Source organism: Lepisosteus oculatus, chromosome 4, assembly GCF_040954835.1.
Source record: "Lepisosteus oculatus isolate fLepOcu1 chromosome 4, fLepOcu1.hap2, whole genome shotgun sequence".
In the NCBI taxonomy this organism is placed as follows: Eukaryota; Metazoa; Chordata; class Actinopteri; order Semionotiformes; family Lepisosteidae; genus Lepisosteus; species Lepisosteus oculatus.
The window spans coordinates 56,156,610-56,177,461 of record NC_090699.1 but is presented as its reverse complement, the minus strand read 5'-3'; the positions used below and the strand labels follow the sequence as shown (position 1 = coordinate 56,177,461).

At 39.1% G+C, this 20,852-nt stretch overlaps 1 protein-coding gene and 1 long non-coding RNA gene across 3 annotated transcripts in view; both read left to right on the top strand.

Moving 5' to 3' along the window:
• The window catches only part of lamb2 (laminin, beta 2 (laminin S)), a 58,650-nt gene that overhangs the window by 8,288 nt on the left and 29,510 nt on the right, over positions 1-20,852 (top strand). For both annotated transcript variants that reach the window (XM_015347972.2, XM_015347973.2), the window contains exons 3-7: positions 14,795-14,964; positions 15,582-15,717; positions 19,038-19,111; positions 19,500-19,688; positions 19,896-19,959. In XM_015347972.2, the coding sequence (XP_015203458.2) occupies positions 14,795-14,964; positions 15,582-15,717; positions 19,038-19,111; positions 19,500-19,688; positions 19,896-19,959 (633 nt within the window). The remainder of the gene's footprint in view (positions 1-14,794; positions 14,965-15,581; positions 15,718-19,037; positions 19,112-19,499; positions 19,689-19,895; positions 19,960-20,852) is intronic.
• Positions 5,840-10,720, top strand: LOC138238440 (uncharacterized). The gene is made up of 3 exons (XR_011189482.1): positions 5,840-5,876; positions 7,244-7,332; positions 8,629-10,720. It is a non-coding gene; the product is annotated as an uncharacterized lncRNA (long non-coding RNA).

Here is a 20,852-nt window from a genome sequence, read left to right as displayed (position 1 = left end):
GTCATATAGCTGTGCAGCATTCAACTGCAGATTGTTGGGTCCAGACGTTTTCAAGGGACTGGATGTACTGTAAAAGAATGGTAAGAAACGCATTTTGTTGGAAGAAGGCCTGGTCTGTGTTGTTACACTGCAGAGACAGCTGCTCTGCCTTCAGAGTACAGTTGATACAACTCATGCTTCCTTAAATCCCATTCTGTTGATTATGGCCAGGCTGCTTTCTCAACTTTAATAACTGCACATACCAGAGGGTGAGCCCTCCACAAAGACTGACTCTTTATCATATTTGCAGTGCAAATTCTCACACTGACAGGGAGATTAGCTGGAATATTTGGGAAGACTAGTAGGTTAGGGGAGGGCTCAGTACAGTAATTCAGTTTCTCCCAGTTCCATTTGAAAACTTGCGCTGAGACATTGAAATTTGTTTAAAATCAGATTCACCTCTTGTCTTCTGGACATTTAGATCTGTTCACCAGAGCATTTAATGATGTCTGCCGCAGTCTTTTGATAATAAAATAATAAAATGCAGTTTCCCTGTGGCTGACGAAAAAATTCAGGAAAACAATGTTACTCTGGAATTTTATCGCATTCCCAGATATTTAGTTGAGATAACATATGGGTTGAGGATATATACCTTCTCCAAATCCTCATCCTTCTCATTATATTCAACACTTTTATTACCAAAGTGGTTAAGAACAGATGGTATGTTGGCCAGTGCCATTACTTTGCCAAGTGAGCGTGGTTTGAAGGTGTTTCTCAGCTGAGCAGAGAGCTGCATACCTCAGCATTTGCCCATTTATGGGTAAAAAGAATACTAACAATTGACTGACTCTGCTTTCTCTTGCTGAACTGTTATACAGGACAAGAAGGAAGAACCATTTGACTGGCTGTTGTACGATATACTGTAGGAGGAATAAAATGAAAAGCAGCTGTTCATGTATCAGTGGACGTGAAGCACTGCGATCTTTTTAGTTCAGTTATTTTGCTTGAAGTGTTACAATATACTATATATCATGAGCTGTAAAATGTGTGACTTGTGTTTTTTATGTTCAGAGCGGTCTGTCTTCATTTACAGCCTACAGGCACTTGACACATCCAAGTCTGACTGCATGGTTCTAGGTTATTTGTGCTTTGTGTGTTATAATTGGACACAGTGAAAATTAATCCAGCAAAAACCGACTTTGGAATAATCATCCTAATGGAGTTAGCAAAGAAATATAAAGGGGTATTAAATCGGTGTTAAATTATTAAGCTGTCAAAGCTGCACACCTACAGCAGTGAATCAGTAAAGTCCTACTCAGCAGGATGTTTAACAAGCTGGAGTTGAAAAAGCTGGAAAATAAGACAATACTGTTGCAACACCCACATTTATTTAAAAAATCTGATAAACAGTTTTTCCTTGGACATTCCACTATGATGTGTGTGTGTGCTATGGGGGGGGGGGGTATTTGTTTTATATTTCTCTTTATCAGCTAGTTAAAAGAACAATGTCTTTGGAAAGGAACTTGATAAGAGTAGCTGTAGGTTTAGAGTTGGTGTGCCATCTCTAAAGAAGAAGAGAAACCGGATATACAGTAACAACGCAGCACACTGTGCAGGCCCGAATTGCAGCCTTGATTGGCTAAGTAGCAGCTATAATAATAGATATCATGTTGCATCGTGTTTCATTTTTGTCTCAAAGAAAGTGTTCCAAAGACCTGGTGTGCCTAAAGCGGAGCCTAATCTTAAGGAAGGAAGAGATTTACATGCCTTCTGCACAACTCAGGCCATTTACAGTAACTTACTTTATTTTTTTAGCACTTATTGTACAGAGAAGCCACAGCAATTAGTAATAATCGTTGAACAAGATTCCTGATTGCACTGTCATTATAGTAATTTGGACTGAACCGAAAATGCCAAGGAAGAATGCTCTAAACAGGAGGGAAACCAAGATAATATTATTGCAGAACTGATAGTTTATCTGTGTATGAGAACTAACATTCACATACTGTATTAGATTGTATGTACTTTATCCATATGAGCAATCAAAAGACCATTAGAACTGACTGGCAAGTCTTTTGTGAATCTATCTTAAAACAATTTCCCTGCACTGTAATTTATTGGGTGAAACTGCCCTGAAGAGTCATGCTCCTCTGAGACGTGTAATCACGGACAATTGAGCTGTGATTGATGTAGTGTAGAGTTGTTGTATTTTTTGTTTCCTTTAAATTGACTTTCTGAAACCCATAAAATTTGGTCTGCTTAATTATTCTCATTTAATCGTTAGTAACAAGGGGGAAATTAACGGAGAGCAAAGCTGGTAAATGTTTCTTAGAAGATCTTCTATTGTTTCGGGATAAGTGCCTTTTCCCTTGTTCTTTTTACTCAGTGGAATGCCAGAGGAAGTCTTCATTGTTGACTTTCCTTTCTTTATTTGATCTTTTGACTAGCAGAACCGAAAAGGAAGAAAAGGGCTGTCTATCTTGATAGCTAAGAAAAGAAGGCAAGTGAAGACAGGTTTTTTATTTGCTTTCGGACTCGACCGGCAGGTCAGGGTACAGACACAGGTACCAGGTCAGCAACACAAAGAGCATTATATGTCTTCAGTTTTGTTTTCTGTGAAAGCGAACCACAGTCTGCGTAAGAGTGCAAGGCACATCAAATACAATATGCTTAAATGTGAAATGAGCAGAGGATTTGAGCTGAAAGCCTAATACGCTCTTAAATGTAAGACTGGTTATACTGTGAGCTTTCCCTTTGGAGAACTCATGGAAAGGTTTCAGAAATTCTCTCAGGAGTCCTTTCTTCTATTGAGCTATCCTGCTTGCTTCCGATTATCCAGATTGAACATCCTTTTACTTTAGATTGGGTAAAGATCTGGGAAAAGATTGGGTGAAGACCTGCATTGGTGAGTTTTTCATAGAATGTGGCAACTTCACAATAGAAAGCAAAAGATTGTTTTGCTCAGGGATTCTTGTTAAGTCACCTGGCTGAACGTTTCTTTCTTTTGTGCAGAATGAGTTTGCTACTGAAGGAGATCGGATTCCAGTCCAGACTTTGCCCTTCACCAGTTGCCTCTCAGGCTCTGGTGGAAGCTCAGAATTAGTCTGAGGGCCACAGGGGTGAGGGAGGTGGGCGTGTTCTGGGTTGGGTGGGTTATGACTTGGCTGTGCACCAGCAGCTTTTCATTTGTCAGTGACGGTGGTTTGTCAGTGCCGGTGGTTTGTTCTCCTTCTGGTTGGTGTCTGTGCTGTGCCCTTTGAATTCCAGAATACTCGTGATAAAGAAAGCAAATCTGGGAGGATGTGCAGTGGTCAGCTGAGTTGCATTTTCAACATTTTCAGATTAATGTTGGACAATTCAGCGAACTTTGTGTGAAAAGGGTCACAGGCAGGACTTTAGATTTTAGCAACTCAAAAGGCTCAATATAAAAATTCTGGAGAGTAGAACGTTTAAGGCTGTTTCTAAAATACAGCTAGCATATTGGTTGTTTTTTATCCATCCATCTGTGTTCTAACCACTTCTGCCAATTCAGGGTTGCATGAGACGCCAGTCCATTACAGGGCAGACAGACCAAAAAACACTGACAGGCACACACTCATACCAGGGCCAATTTTCCCTGAAGTTAATTAACCTACTACTATATCTTTGGACAATGGGAAAACCTATGCAAACACAAGGAGAACGCACAAACTCTACACAGAGAGCAACTTAAGTCTGGAATTGAACCCAGGGCCCCAGTGCCATGAGACAGTGCAAATCACTGCCCCCCGTTTCTTTTTTATTATTCTGTTTAATGCAGATCTTATTTGGCATTAAGTTGTTTCATGCAACATATGGTTTCATGCCTCAATGTCTTTCCTGCAGTAGGAGAATAAGAAACATTCCTCCAATACACTCTGTGAGATCCCTTCATCACATGCTGCTGAGTCTTCAGAGTCTTGCAGTAGACCTACTCTAGTCCTGACTGAATTAGCAACGCTCTCCCGCAGACATCTCTGCCAACATGCAAGTTCCAGGCTGCTCCCAGAAATCATTGTTGCTCTGAAACCTGCAGGAAACCCCGGAGGACTAATGGCCATCCAAGTTTGCATTCGGCCAATCCTGTGCCATTGTTTGAAGAATCCTCTTCAGGATTGGCCTAGGTTCAGCCAGCACTCTGAGAGAACACCTTCGCTGGCTGAATCACTTAGGAACCAGAACAGCTAGACCTTTTTTGTTCCTCTTTCCTATTTCAGACTTGTTCCAGCAGGTTCAACGTGAGGAGCACCTGTTACTGTCAGGAACTATGTTAACAAGATATCTGCCTTACCACCCCCTGCCTTCTAACCCTGCTAGACTGCTAAACGCCCCAGACCCTTTAAAGAAATGTATTTCAGGATGTAGACTGGAATGCTTAACATCCGCCTAGCACCATAAAAGTTTATTTTAAAACACTCAGGCTGCGGCATTGCTAATCTCTCTAAGGCAGTAAGCTGCTGAGAAAATAAGGATCTGCCGTCTCTTGTCAACTGTAAGGGCAACGTCTGTATTGTATTTTTCTGCAAACCACAATGGTGTGTTTGTCAGAAACTTTCAGTGTTGAATGCCTGTATTCTGTAGAGGTTGCAATAGTATGCTGAGCATCAAAAGAAACTTATCATATGTTTTGAGAAAAATAAACGATATTAATTAAATATTTTCGGTGTCATTTTATTCAACGATTCATAACTGATTTCATGGTCACTCAAGATATTTTCTAATATTTAATATTTTAATATACAAATTACAGTAGGCTTTGTGCCTGTTCTGTGATGAAGCTTTGGACTTTCTAGATCATGAAACATCATAAAACAAGTCTAAATATGTAGTTCTGTAAACTGGAGTTTTTTTGTTTTTCTGCAGTTGTTAAAACTCAGGGATGGTTAATTCAAATCTGCCAGTAATAAAGCAAGAATTTTAGCCTTTTTACTTGAGAGTGTCTCTTTCAGTATCATTTGCTTTGAATTTTAACTGTTTTTAGTGTTGAATGTGGTCTTCCTGTGTCTATAAATCTGATCTCAGATTCAATTTAATTGAACTGGGACCATAATTAAGGGCTTTTTCAAGAGGAACTGATGGCAATGGGTGTTTATCATTTACTTAAGTATATAAGTTTAAACCATTAATTATATTAAGACCATTAATTATAATTACACTGTGAACTTATTTATGGTAAATCCTGATATAGCTGTGACTGCACTTGTGTGGTTTTTGTTTTTTTCTCTTCTTTTCCTGAATTTCATTTTTAATTTCTTTCCTCTTCATCTCATTGTTATGGAAGCCCGTTTCCGCCAGGGAGTAAAAAAAAAACGCGCTATGGTATCTCAGAATTACGACTTAGTATCTCAGAATTGCGACTTAGTAAGTCAGAATTCCGACTTAGTAAGTCAGAATTCCGACTTAGTATCTCAGAATTCCGACTTAGTAAGTCAGAATTGCGACTTAGTAAGTCAGAATTCCGACTTAGTATCTCAGAATTGCGACTTAGCAACTCAGAATTCCGACTTAGTATCTCAGAATTGCGACTTAGTAAGTCAGAATTCCGACTTAGTATCTCAGAATTGCGACTTAGTAAGTCAGAATTCCGACTTAGTATCTCAGAATTGCGACTTAGCAACTCAGAATTCCGACTTAGCAACTCAGAATTGCGACTTAGCATCTCAGAATTCCGACTTAGTAACTCAGAATTCCGACTTAGTATCTCAGAATTGCGACTTAGCAACTCGGAATTCCGACTTAGTATCTCAGAATTGCGATTTAGCAACTCAGAATTCCGACTTCAAGTCTCACAGTTTTGACGTCACTTCTGGCGCCAGCAATGAAAGTACAGTAGGTTGCTCATCTGGCATAGGAAATCTACTGTTCACAATTGAATCCAGGTACAGTGCCACATTCTACTGATATCTTCATACAATTCACAGACTTAAATAACGTCTGCGTAAATTGTACATAGACTAACGTAGCTAAGTAAAAAAAAAATCATATGCAAGAGCTACTTGGATGGTTTTGGTTGATCGATTTAACCTTTTCAAGTGCGACCTAATTAATGAGGCAAAACTAACAGTAGGCCTATACACTTGTGGGGGTTTCGTCCGTTAGTACAAGGCAGCTCCTGCAAACACTTTACCAGCAGCTATTTCAGCACAGTAACATAGCTAGCTTTGGACCCATATGAGCGAGGATGGTGCTATGAGCTTCTTCGCGAGTCAATCTGGGGTCGCCTATTCACGATCAAAACATAAATTTGCTTCGATACAATTAATGAAACCCGTAACAATACAGACATACATTAAAGGGAACGTCTTTTATTATTTTTGTTTACTCTCCCCCTATGTACGTTAAGAGATTTGATATGCTTATTTATTTTCAATATCCTTCCAATAATGTACTTGGACAAACCCCAGTATCTCTCCGTCTAATTGCTCAGATACAATTCTGTGATTGCGTATCTCTCAGAAACATACCAGGATCACAAGCATGTTTATGTTTACTAAACATGATCAGGCTACATTAAACTGTCGCAAACGTCTTGCCATGGGAGCGGCCCGTGTGTCTCCCGAGCCGGACTTTGATAGGCACAACGGTCTAATTTTTACAAACCCTCCATCCGGTCTTTTCGGCTTCCTAAGGCTGTAAATTACCAAGTGACACGCACAAAACAACCGTTATCATAATGAAGACATTCGTGTGTGTTTAGTAACAATTCCAAAACTTAGTTATATCAATTTTTGGTTTACAGAACATGTTTTTACAGCTGTGGTTTAATTCAGCTTTCTGTAACTTTTTGATAAGTTAGCTGCTCTTAAGATGATTACAAGGTAAAGTACAGTAGGTTAAAACTAGTCACTAGGTTAGTATTGACCAACCCTCTTTCAAGAGATATAACTTTCTGCAGAGTTTAGACTGTATCAAATCTGTATCTTTGAGCTCAAGCTAACCGGGTGTTCTATAGACAGTGATTAGTTGAGTGAGGTGCTGCCTGTGAATGCATACTGTGTGTGACAAGTCAGATTAAATTGAAAAGCCTACTCTACATTTGTCATTCACATACCCTTGGGGTGTGACCTACTGTATGTGCACCCTGTGAATGCAAATGTGTGGCGAGTGTTGGTCATCGTTGCCTGTCCTGGACTACTTCTAAATGTACTATAATGCATACTGTTGGAGTCTGGGCAAACAGGAGGCTAGGTAATTACACTATGCTAACTAATCAATGCTGCACCACTGTCCCATGTGTGCTTCCTAGGCCACAATTCCAGGATGGAAGATCTTATCGATTTCCTCAGGGAGAGGGACATTCCAGAGTCCACTATCGAAAAAATGAAGGAAGAAAAGGTAGTTAACAGAATGAATGTGTTCATGTTTATTATAACTAACTCCCACTGACCTACTGTAGATATTAACAGCACTTTAAGTACTGTGAAAAGTCAGAGACCACCCTTTCACTTATTTCATTTCCAGTCAAAACGGTCATTAAGTGCAATTAATTTATTTTTCAATGTCAGGAATTATTCCAGGAAACATATATTTAACACAAAATTACACAAAAGCATCCACAACTAAATATAATGTCAGATCTTTCATTGTTTAGCGTGTCCACCCTTTGCCTTTATTACAGCTTCCATTATTTACAGGAGACTTTCTTTGAGTTTTTCAAATAAATCCACTGGGATATTTTTTCATGCTTCTTGTAAACACCCCCAAATTTCAGTCTTAGAAGTTGGTTGTATTTTCTGCTTCTGCTGGTTCAAATCCAAATCCACTCTGTAACTCATCATCTATAAAACCTTACTTATCTCAAGTGTCCAGTTTTGGTGTTCTAGGGCAAATTTACTTCTCTTTTGTCTATTTCCTTTTCAAATAGTGACTTTTTGACAGATACGCATCCCTTCAGACCCATAGCATTGTGTTGTCTTCTTACAATGGAAGTATTGACAGAAACACTTGTGGATTTTTTTCAGATCTGATGCAAGAGTGATCAAAACGTTAACTTCTGTCTATGTGATGGTGATGTTCTCAACTGAACTGAACTATCTTTATAGCTAATCTTATCAGAAATATCGCCTCTTGCCATTTCAGATGGACATGACAAAGACATGTGCAAGGCAGCTACGGTGTGTTTGGGTAGTTGTTTGAATGTTAGTGTCACTTTTAATGGAAAGTGTTCTAATATAATGTCAGTGACAGTTTTGGGATCAACTTGTGTTGGGAGGACACAGTTGTAACTTGTTTGATTGGAAGGATGGAAGACTTAAAGTGCCTGAAGGGTGCACAAAAGTAAAGAGTGGGCAAATTAAATACTGATAGATTTGATATTATATTTAGTGTACTCTTCTGTCAAATATATGTTTCTTGCATTATTTTCTGACACCAAAAACTAAATAATTTGCACTGAATGGCTGTTTGAACTGGAAATTAAATAAATGCAAGGGTGGTCTCTGACTTCTGCACAGTACTGTACAGTATATTGATATTTTCACGTATAGTAGATTTTTTCACTGCATACAGTACCTCCACAATCCCGAATGGACTATTTCCTTAAACCAGTATCAGCATATTGATCCACATAAAATGATGCTTTAAGTATGGTATTTTGAAACTGAAAATTGATAATTCACTATTCATTTTTAGATTGATGCCAGTGTCCTGATGTTAATGACAGATGAACAGATGAGGGATTATTTGCCATCTTATGGAGACAGATTGGCAGTGATGGGATATTGTAGGAGACACGAAAAAGAGCCCAACAGTAGGAAATCAAAGCTTTTTGATAGACTGAAGTCAAAACTGAATAAAAGAAAAAAGTGTAAGCATCCAGAAAACATCACTCATCATCAAGAGGTGAACACACAGAGGAAAGTAAGGAAAGTGGAGTTGGGCTGGATGCTGTATGATGAAGGAAAAGGAGGCTTTATCCAGGTGAGAACCAAAAAGGGTGGTGGAACACGAAAGTTAAGTGTTTCAAAGGACTGGAAAAAAAAAGACCTCATAACGGAGGCAATACGTTTGTTTTTCCCAGATGGAAAGAATGCACATGGAAATATTTCTGAGTTTGAGGTGGATCTGACAAATTATCAAGAAGTTTCCTTAGATGAGGACAGTACAGTGGGAGCTCTATATGAAGCCTCAAAGTTAACTATCATGAGGTTCTATCTGTCAACCAAAAAGAAACATGACAGTGGTGGTGTGGAGACACAGCAAGAATCAAACACTGCAGATCACTCACAGGAAAACACACAGGATTTTCCCTCTACAGACTCACAAATTGATCCACCATTGGAATTAGAAACATTAGATGTCATCTATGTTGGAAATACTGGAAATGATTTGAACTTAGGCAGTGATGACGTGGCACAATTTTATCCTGCAGATGTCACAGACGATTCCAGTTTAGCTCAGCAAAGTTCTACCATATTTACTGGGGAAAATGTGGAGGATAGCAATATTATTACAATTTTCAATGGAGACCTCTCTGAGATGGGAGAACAAAGTCTAGAAGACACTTTGCCTCTGGCACAAGAACTCAGGGAACCAGACAAAAAAATCCTTGTTGTCCATCGCAGCCAGATACTATCTGAGCTTATTGAACATTTCACTGATGAACGCCTTTCATATACTCAATCAGAAATTCAAGTAAAGCTTCTACTACCAAATGGGCAGTATGAGAATGGATACGATGATGGAGGTGTTCTCAGAGATTGCCTCTCTGAATTCTGGCATGAATTCTACGAACAATGTACAACAGGCAGCACTTTCAAGATACCATTTCTCCGACATGACTATGGCAAAAAAAAGTGGCAGAGTATAGGTAAAATTATTTCTTTTGGTTGGCAGAAACAGAAGTATTTGCCCATCAAGCTTGCTCCTGTAATCTTGGAACAGGCAGCTCTTGGATATGTGAAGAGTGATCTTGTTGACAATTTTCTAAAGTATGTCTCAGAATCTGACCGTTATACCTTGGAATGTTGTCGCAGAGACTTCAACAGTTCTGACCAAGATGAATTACTGGAAATCTTGGACAACTACAGCTGCCGAAGAATGCCAAATGCACACAACATTGAACAAATTCTGCAAGAACTGGCTCACAAAACCCTTATTCAAGAGCCTGCTTATGTTATCGAACAGTGGGAAAGTGTACTCGCTCCCCTCAGCAAAGCCCTTGAGGAAATTGAAACTGTGTATGAAAACTTGCAGCCAACGGCAAGGAAAATCATACGGTCACTGAAGTTTCCCTGCACAATGAATGCACAGGAAAAGGAAATATCAAAGCATATTACAACATACCTGCGAGAGTGTGATGGAAGGAAACAGTCTCTGTTCCTGAGGTTCTGCACAGGCTCAGATCTTTTTCTCGGCAAGACTGTAACTGTTGACTTCACACACATGCAAGGATTTGAGAGAAGACCTATGGCACATACATGTGGCTGTTATTTGAGAGTGTCTATTCATTATGATAGCTATCCTGACTTCAGGTGTGAAATGAACAAAATTTTGGAAAGTAATATATGGGTAATGGACATAGTTTAGTATTTTAGTCTGTCGACCTACAGACTAAAAAGATTAGAAATATGTGCATCTTTCACCATTCAAAACTTTTGGTAAAGTATACTTATTCACATTTAAAGGCCATCTGACCAAGTCTGTACCTTTACACATATAAGCATATAAGATATACTGAGTTTTGAGTGTACTTATGATAGAATGTTCATAATTTCACTGAAGAAATTAAAAAGTCTCAGGTTAAATTGCACTTTTATTTTTGTCATTTTGGTACAAGAATTTCTTTTAGACTGATTGTTCATACAGTATATTGAGTGAGAAACTAATGGATGTTTTTTCACCTTAAAAAAATATGGTGATGCAGTTTAATAAAAGTTCTTTTTTGAGTGATGTGCATTCTCTAAGCTACCAAACACTTTGGTGCCAATAAACTCTGGTGCCATGTAGTGTCTAATAATGTTACAACTTTTGCGTTTTATGTAATTTAGTCACAATATGGCAGCAGAGTTTATTTGCACAATAACTGGACAGTTCATGGCAAAGATGAATTCTAAGTGCTCACTTTGGTCAACACTTGATTTAGAATGAATCTTTGTCATTAACTCTTCAGTTAGATGTTTCTTGGGGTAGCGGTAACTTTGCAGAATCTGAATTTTTTTATTTGTGTTTGACTAGTTTGGCTATTTGTGGATTTTGTCTGACATTTTTATGAAACATCAAGATTGCAGATGAGTTCAAATGCCTTGCGTTTAGTGAATATTATTTGTACTATATTTACATTGCATTTGGTGAAAGGAAATGAGAGAGGTGAGGTAATGTTATTGTCAAACATTTCATATAATGTTAGATAATGTTATTGTCAAATCAAAGTTGGGTTGCTTTTATGTGTGAACATTATCTATAGTCCATTAAAGATTGTTTACACTGTTTGCATCTTTTGGCACATTTACTTTCATTTGTTCCTTGTTTCATCCTATTTCACACTCAATGTTAAATCAGATCTAAAGACAACACATTAAAAGTGGTAACATCTTTACCACTTTTAATGTGTAACATCAAATGCTGTGGCATTTGAGAAAAACAAAACACCCTTATACCTAGATCCCACATTTGTAAGCAGTTTATCTTATCCAGAGAGTGCAAAGTCCCCTATTCTCCTATTCCTACTCAAGGTCCAGCCCATTGAGGACCATTTCACGTAGTCTTAAGTAAAGGTCAGTGATTTCAAACACATCATCTGGCATTGCAAGGTTCTGTTCAGCCATCAGTTCAACACAAAGATGGAAGACATCCTCATCACAGGGGTAGTCCTTTACACAACAGTCTTCTCGACAGATATCGACTTTGATTTGGTCAACTGCCTGCAAATAGTTCTGTGCGCCATATAAACTTGGGGCAGCATACATCACTGAAGGTCGTCCACTGGGAGCGCGAGGGTTGTGGGTTGGCCTTATTCTGTGATTATTCCAGGCAGTCAGCACTTCATTGAGCTCCTCCTACACAATAGAAATCAATTGTTTTGAAATAAGGTTTGTTAAATCACTTTATGGAACTCAAAGAAGAGATCTTTAATAAGTATAATAGTATGAAACATAGTAGAATGTTATGTTTTACTATTCATATCAAAATCTGTAATGACAGGTATGTTACATTTACCTGTATGGTGTTTTGGAAACAAAACTGAATGAGTGATTTGTCGATGAAGGTGTCAACAAAATGCCCATCTTCTCTCAGCTGTTCAAAATGGTCCATCCAAAACTGACTGCACTGTGCTCTTAGTGTAGCCCACCAGCGTTCAATTCTCTGATTCCCAGTGCTTGGGCCAAGAGTGACACATTCTGTGCTATCCTCATTCATTTCGCGCAGAAACCTTTGCATTACAGCAACGTGGGTGTTTTCGGTTCCATGATCAAGTCGTACTCTTTGTGGAAGACCGTTGTTTTTATAGACAGCGTCTATAAAATAACCAGCAATAATTCGTGGGTCATTATTGGTTTTGTATGCTTCTAACCAGATCATTTTTCTCGAGAAGCCATCAATGCACCCGTTGATGCATATCCCGTAAGGTTTTAATTTGTCATACCCATCAATATGCCACACATAGTTTGGTCCGCGGCTGTAATACTGCCGGCGCCTCAGGCGATTTTGCGCACGCAGATCTACTCCTCGCCCGTCCATAAGGCGCAGTAACTGACGGACAGTCTCTCTATCCGTTATTATCCCTGCCATCCAGCATTTTTGGTGCATCCACCGATAGCCATGATGTCTGCCAGAAGTCTGTAGCTGTTGGTGTATGAATGAGGCGACCTCCGCTTCATCTGTCTTGTTTCGCCTTCGCCAGAGCTGATTCTTACACAGCATTCTTTCCAAGGTCCGAAGACTCAGTTTTACATTGTGTGATTCCTCCAATAACACCAAAATTTCATGGTTTGTGTAACCACGACAAAATAAGTCCTCTATAATGGTGTCCATCTTGCAAACCGTGTAGGGATTATAACGAGCAAAACTATTGTAGACCTGCATTAATTTGATTTTTATCAGGGCACTTGACAATACAACTCTCCATGCCTTTAGATCTTGTACGATTTATGAATGATTTTAAGTCGCAATTCTGAGTTACTAAGTCGGAATTCTGAGATACTAAGTCGGAATTCTGAGTTGCTAAGTCGCAATTCTGAGATACTATGTCGGAATTCTGACTTACTAAGTCGCAATTCTGAGATACTAAGTCAGAATTCTGACTTACTAAGTCGCAATTCTGAGATACTAAGTCAGAATTCTGACTTACTAAGTCGGAATTCTGAGATGCTAAGTCGCAATTCTGAGTTACTAAGTCGGAATTCTGAGTTGCTAAGTCGCAATTCTGAGATACTATGTCGGAATTCTGACTTACTAAGTCGCAATTCTGAGATACTAAGTCAGAATTCTGACTTACTAAGTCGGAATTCTGAGATGCTAAGTCGCAATTCTGAGTTACTAAGTCGGAATTCTGAGATACTAAGTCAGAATTCTGACTTACTAAGTCGCAATTCTGAGATGCTAAGTCGGAATTCTGAGTTGCTAAGTCGCAATTCTGAGATACTAAGTCGGAATTCTGACTTACTAAGTCGGAATTCTGAGTTACTAAGTCGCAATTCTGAGATACTAAGTCGGAATTCTGACTTACTAAGTCGTAATTCTGAGATACCATAGCGCGTTTTTTTTTTACTCCCTGGCGGAAACGGGCTTCCATACATTGTTATTTAAAAAAAATGAAAAAAGTTATGTTTCTATTATGGCTACCTTGTAATATTTAAGAAACATAATTGAGAAGAAAGTCTTAAATGTTAGTATCATCTTAAGGCACTCCACCTCTCTGCATTGCAGAGAATTGGGGAAGAATGGCTCGGGCTCTGGCCCTGTTACTGGCCAGTTGTGGGTTTGAATCCAAGTTGAGGAACTGCTGTCGTGCCCTTGAGCAAAGTGCTTCATTGTCCAATCAACACGGCAAACTGTATAAATAGATACTCTCAGGGTCAACATTGTAAATATTTTTTTCTCATTTGATTTATCTAATGAAATAAAGATTTGCTATTTGTTTAGTACCTCAACTCCCAGTGTTTCTGAGCAGGAAAGATGGTTATCAATTGCAAAAAGAGAGAAGTGAGCATGATTTATAGAACATTATGGAAACGAGGTCAGAGTTCATCATTTCCCCTCAATAGGGCACGTAACCATTATCTGCCTAACTGAAAGCTGCTTTTTTTTTGTTTGTCAATGATTTCTGTACTGTATCAAGCTAATTTGTTTCAGTTGTGGCTGGTTATGAATTTGAGTTGCATAGTTGCATCGAAACAACCCCATTGGTTTGCAATAGGAATGCAGTATAGAAAGAATGAGTATGTTCTGCTACCCTTTACATTACACCTTATTACTGTATGTTGTTATAGATTTCTAAAATTTGTTTTTTTAACCATTGAACTTGTCTGTCTTGAAAGTTCATTCAAACATTCAAACAAGTTTATTAACAATTTGTAAATTATGCTATACTATATAATGTATATATATTGAATATACTATATTATAATATATATTATAAAAAACTGTAGCATTATTCTCTTTATTAAAGGAAAACAATGTTTCAGACCACCTAATTTATCTCCATGATTTGAAACTAGAAGGTTACAGTATCTGGCTTGTGATTTACTTAGCAGTTTCACATAATCCTGAAATACACTCATTTCCTATTTCATGGTAAGCACAACAATTCAGTCTATCTTCCGGGACCTTGGAGGTAATGGTTCTTTTTTTGTTTCAGCCCTGGCCAGCTGTCTTGCCCAGGAGCCTGACCTGGCCCATGGCTGCAGCCATGGCAGCTGTTACCCAGCCACTGGGGACCTGCTGGTGGGCAGGGAGAAGAATCTCAAGGCCTCATCCACCTGTGGCCTGCGGAGGAAAGAGCCCTACTGCATTGTCAGCCACCTACAGGCAGGTTCACTGGGCCTCACGTCACCTAGGCAACAGCTCTAGTTAAACATCACAGTAGAAGTTACCCTGGAGAAGTGAGACTTCCACTTGCTGTTGACATTTTGACATGAAAGTTACCACAAAGTATCTACATAATTACAGTATTTTGATTTCCAATATTTTGTTTAATCTTCTTTTTCATTTTGCTTGGAAATTTACACAAGTTTATTGACTGTAAGATTGGATAGTAAAGCTTAAGGGACTACTGTCTGTTTATACTAAACATAATTATGCATTTTTTAAAAATAATTTCCTCGATCCATTGATGCGGTCACTGCTTAATCCTGTGTTCATTCACATCTCACAATAACCATGAAATTAGGGGGACTAAAACACTGACAATTTGATTTACGTTGAGAGGAATCCTAAACACCAACTTTATACTCGCAATAAGTGTTCCTTCACAAGACATTTGGAAGGGGCCTTTTACAACCATGAGCAAAAACACTACCATATACTGTATGGACTATATATAGTATGAATTATAATTAGCAAAAACAGATTTGTATATCTAGAAGTTAAAAGCATTGGCAAAGGTTTTACCTATAGATTGTCATGTTGTTGTCTTGTGTCTTTAGGATGAGAAGAAGTGTTTCCATTGTGACTCAAGGCGACCCTATGACCCCGTATACAACACTATCAGTCACCGCATTGAGAATGTCATCACCACCTTCAAGCCACATCGCAAGAAGTCCTGGTGGCAGTCTGAGAATGGTCAGCAATTTTGGTTTGTGCGGCTCTTCACACCTGTTGCCAATGAAATGCTTGAGGATTTCTCACGTTAAAAAGCCTCGTGTCTAAGCTTTCAGGGGCAGAGTTAGAATTCCCTTCGAGTCTGACGTTTTTACATTTGCTGCCTCATTATTCGTGTGTATTTCCACTGACATTGTAATGAGTTTGTCAATAGTAATACAGTAAATCTCTTTCCCAGATTTGATTCAATGTTGTACAGAATCTAAAAAAACAGCAAAATATCTTAATTTTAGTAGACAGAAAATAGATAATAATCTAAAAGAGTTAAATTGAATAAAATACTCTAGTCTTTCAAAGGGACAGTTCCAAACCATGTTTCAAAAACATTTCAGTGTATTGTTTAATCATTACAGTAAATTCATATTTAGTTGATTTCAAGAGATTTTCAAGGGATTTTCGGTACATTGACAAAGAAATAGGAAGCACAGCGAAGTTAGGAAACTGGAGTGGCTCAACCAATAAAGGTGCTTTGTGATTATGCGTTTGAGCCTGGGCTGTATCATTAACCAACTGTGTGCATTGGCACACAGTTGGCTGAACACCACCAAAGGTAAGGTGAGAATAATCAGTCAATGTCCCCTTGGCTCTTAGAAATACAGTGACCACTGGTGGCCTCCTGGGCATTTGCATGCATGTAGTGCTGCTGGTGAGGGATGTTGTTCTTGTCCCATCCAATCTGCGCCCCCAGTACAGTGTGGTGGTACCTGTGATGTATCAAAAGATGGTGGTAGTTTTTTTAGTGGTAGAAGTTAGTCGGAAGAATCGTTCCATACTTCCTAGTTCTCTTCTGTGCACAGTGGTGAGGACTATTACTGTAAGCATGAAAAAACACACAAATTGCGTGGATATAACAGAAATAATTGGTGATTCTAAATAAAAAACTGATGAGACAGGGGATGAGAGGATTTTCTTTAGGAGCTGGAGAGCTCAGTAAGTTTGGAGCCTGTCTGGCCCCTGACAGCTCTTCACTGCTGTTCTTGAGCTGCGAACTACAACAGCCCACTATTAAAAGCCCTTGGATTCACTTCAAAGGCACTGTCCCTTGTATTGAACAGAAATGCACCATGTCGTCAATTACTCATGCTGCTGAGCTAACACAGATGTTATTAATTACAGACTAGGCTTCATTTCAGCATTAAGCACAACCTTAAAAAAGGCGTCTTTGAATTGCACTGAACATGAATGCAGTGACAGCATTGCAGGTATACAAGGTTTCTAACAGATATCTCATCTGAAAGACGCCCATAGAGAAATATTCCAATGTCTCACTGTGGCATATTTATTTGGGATCTTGCCCTTTCCATGTACAGTACTTTGTTTAACATCGTTCATGTTCAGATGAGAAAAAAATACAAAACTGTGACATTAAAGCAAAAAGATTTGCTTGATTTTTTATTGCTCACGACGGTGCATTTTTTCTCTAAATCCATCCATTTCTTATTCGAAAGCTACTTGTACTGGATAAAAGCAGCAACTCACCGTCTTTCTTAAAAGTATACCAGGTGATTCTGTGAGAATTTGGTAGAATACAAGTTTTTCACAGGGCACATGGAAGAACCAGTTGATCAAAAGCGATTGGTAGAGCACCAGTCTATCACGGCACCAGGTAGAGCACCAGTTTATCACAGGGAACATGGTAGAACACCAGTTTATCACAGGGCACATGGTAGAACACCAGTTGATCAAAGGGCACCAGGTAGAACACCAGTCTATCAAAGGGCACCATATAGAACACCAGTTCATTACATTGCCCAAAGTTGAACACCAGTCTATTGCACGGAAGATCACAGAGGGAAAGATAATTTAAACATATTGATTTCACCCCCCTGTATATTTAATACAGTGTAATATGGTTGGTATTGTCAGTTTTAATGGTACTCATCATGAATCCCACATTCAAACAGGGACTAAAGATGTACAGTTATACCCATGTTAAAGCCCTTCACATTGCGATGGACTGTACTGAACATTATAAAGGTCAGTGCACTGGAAATAGCCACTTTTATTGACTGTTTGATTTAAGTGATTTCCAAAAGGATCTGCTGGCCAGCTACAAAAAAGGCTTTCAGAGCTTGTGACCTCAAGGCTCTTGTTCCGAATGCCACCGCGCTGTGCCCTTGTGGGCAGCTGTCGCGGTGGGGTTTGTTTGCAGAAGCTTCTGCCGCTCTGTCAATGCCGGCCTTGTCCTTGTGAGATTCCGCCGTTTCCCTGGCCTCTCCGGGCTGGAGGGGCGCTGCCGGGACGAGGTGCCAAGAATGGCAGGGCTGCCCCGAGCGATCAATCCAATCATTGTCTCTCTGTCGGGGAGCTTCGGAACGTAATGACTCTGCTTTTAGGAACACGGGGACTTATAAAGGAGCAACCAGTGGAAAAATAGCGCCATTCATGGGCCTGACTTCCAAAAAAAAGCCCACATTTCCTTCCTGTTTTCTGGTCTCGCATGAGCACAGGTTAACCACAGTTCATGGCTCATTATAAAAGCTGTAGATTTTTGTAAATGCTGTTTCAATTTTATTCCCTGTCTTTTGAATAATACCAGTGATGCTAAAATGTATAATCCAACAAATTTGTGGGTGAACTAGCAGTCATCCCTACAGTTCCTACTTTGACTAATGTGACCATAGATTGAGAAATTTAGTGATTACAGTATATTCAGTGCAGTCTCTCCTGTCCTCAGATGATGGGTGGCAAGATCTTATCAGATGAATTACATTCCCGTTTGAGGATGCCTTCCAGGCAAATCTTAATAGACAGACATTTCATTTTTTAAAGTATTTACTTACGATGGATCATAAGTCTTAACTGATCCCATAGCCGGCAGCATAGTTATTAAACGTCATTTCAACATGAACACGACATACTGTAGAATCATGCTGTAAATTGTAATGAGCACAGTAAGTGCATGTTCTCTGGAACTCATAAATTCATTCTGTCTACAGCTTTGGACAGTGGGATGAGGAGAAGCTCACTCAAATACACTACAGTATAGAACAGTGCAGAATATTCATGATTGTCTATGCAAACATTTAGCTGTGGATGGATGCCATCAGTAGCTCATGTGCCCAGTGGATGAAATGTGTGATAGTCATGGTGTGGGAGTAGGAAAATTAAGCCAAGTAATCTTTGATGTCAGAATATGATCTTTACTTTATGAAAGAAATGATAACAGTCCTTAGAGCAAAAGGGATCACCAGATGGCTTCCCCATTGTGATTCAGTTAATAATGCTAATTAAAGCTTTAAAAGCAGGCTGACATTCTCATGTCTGGTTTGTGGTTTTAGGTAAGTCTGAAGTCAGTGTCCAGCTGGACCTGGAGGCTGAATTCCACTTCACTCACCTCATCATGACCTTTAAGGTGAGTCTTTGCTCCAGTCACCCCGAGTCTTGTTCCTGCACCTCGTTCTGGAGAATTTAGATCTGCCAATGCAGAGATCTGCCTATCTGTCCTGACACCATTTCCCAGAAAGAGGAAAGGATGCTGCTATTGCTCTGTTATTTCATTGTTTAGGAGTAATAAACTGTTGATGTGATGAAGGATACATTTTCAAATCAGCGTCTCTCACTGTTTCTTTTCAGTGACCATATATGAATAAAGTGCTACACACGACACCTATAGGTCTTCTTATACTATGTGTCATGGTGCTGTACAATAATATATATATTTTATAGCAAAGACAATATTGGAAAACGGCAACAGTTGAAGCAGAAATATTGTGAATCTTGGCCATTCTTTTTTTCGACAGACGTTTCGCCCTGCGGCCATGCTGATCGAACGCTCGGGTGATTTTGGGCGCACCTGGCAGGTGTACCGCTACTTTGCCTATGACTGTGCCAGCGTCTTCCCTGGCATCTCCCATGGTCCCCAGCGCAAGGTGGATGACGTGATCTGCGAGTCAAGGTACTCAGACATCGAACCTTCTACTGAGGGAGAGGTGAGCAGCACAGATATAGATAGGTGTCTGAAAATTAAATATGGCCTTTGGACAGAGTTAAATCGGCGGTAAGGATGTGGAGAGCTCTGCTGAACTGCACGCCCTGGTCTCATCTTTAAACTTTATTGTTTCTGTGTGGAAGCACTGCCTAGTACGTTTTCACTGCGCTCCCTTCTAATGAGAAAATCTGTTCTCTTTTTCTTCAAGGTGATTTACAGGGTTTTAGATCCATCCATCCCGATAAAAGACCCCTACAGCCCTAACATTCAGAGTAAGTACAGTCTGAATCAGTGAGGGGGGTGTTGGTTTGCATTGCATCATTGGGAGAAACAAACACAGATCTTATTGGGCATTCTGTGGTCAGAAGAACTGTTTATCTTCTTTAATAAAGTTGCCATCTATGTTTTAACTTAACACAAAACTGAAAAATTGTTTAAGCATTGAAACATTACACTTGTTTTAGAAAATGGGACTCACATTTAGCTGCAATTGTAGAAATTGTTTAATTGTTTTGGTTTCTTTTCCAAGAAGAAGTGCAAACTTATTTACTAATTTCTCTTTGTGTCTATCAGTAGTTTACCTTAAACTCTAACAAACAGGCAGTGAAAGTTCTGATAAGAAACACATTTTACCTAGAAAAATTGAAAAACGAGAGCTGAATTTCAGTATCCTGTACAGGTTAAAACTGAGTTTGCAGTACATGCTGGAGTAAGATTTTATTTCATATGCTACAGCAGAGTTTGATGGTTGGATAAAATAAATGGAATCTGCTTGCTTAGTGTACATTGGTGGCTGCAGAACATTCAAAAAATTGTTGTCTTGAAGAAAGGCAATAATTGAGTTTCCAGCTGTACCATTCGAGCCAGGAGAAATGTAGAGATACTGTATGTGGAGATTACATTTAGGATGGATTTCTTTTTATTTACACTACCTCCATTTCTTGTTACATGGATTTTTAATGAATTATGGTCTGACATGGTCTGATAGTACAGTTCCAGATATGTAGTTTGTCTGTGTGGTTTCGTTTACATTTTTGCAGACATCTTTACCCAGAGTCACATACAGCATGTACTGTACAATAATCATATTATAATTTATATGATGAACCATCACATTTTCCATAGGCAACTGCAACCTAGTTAAACTCAGTTACATAGTTGCTGA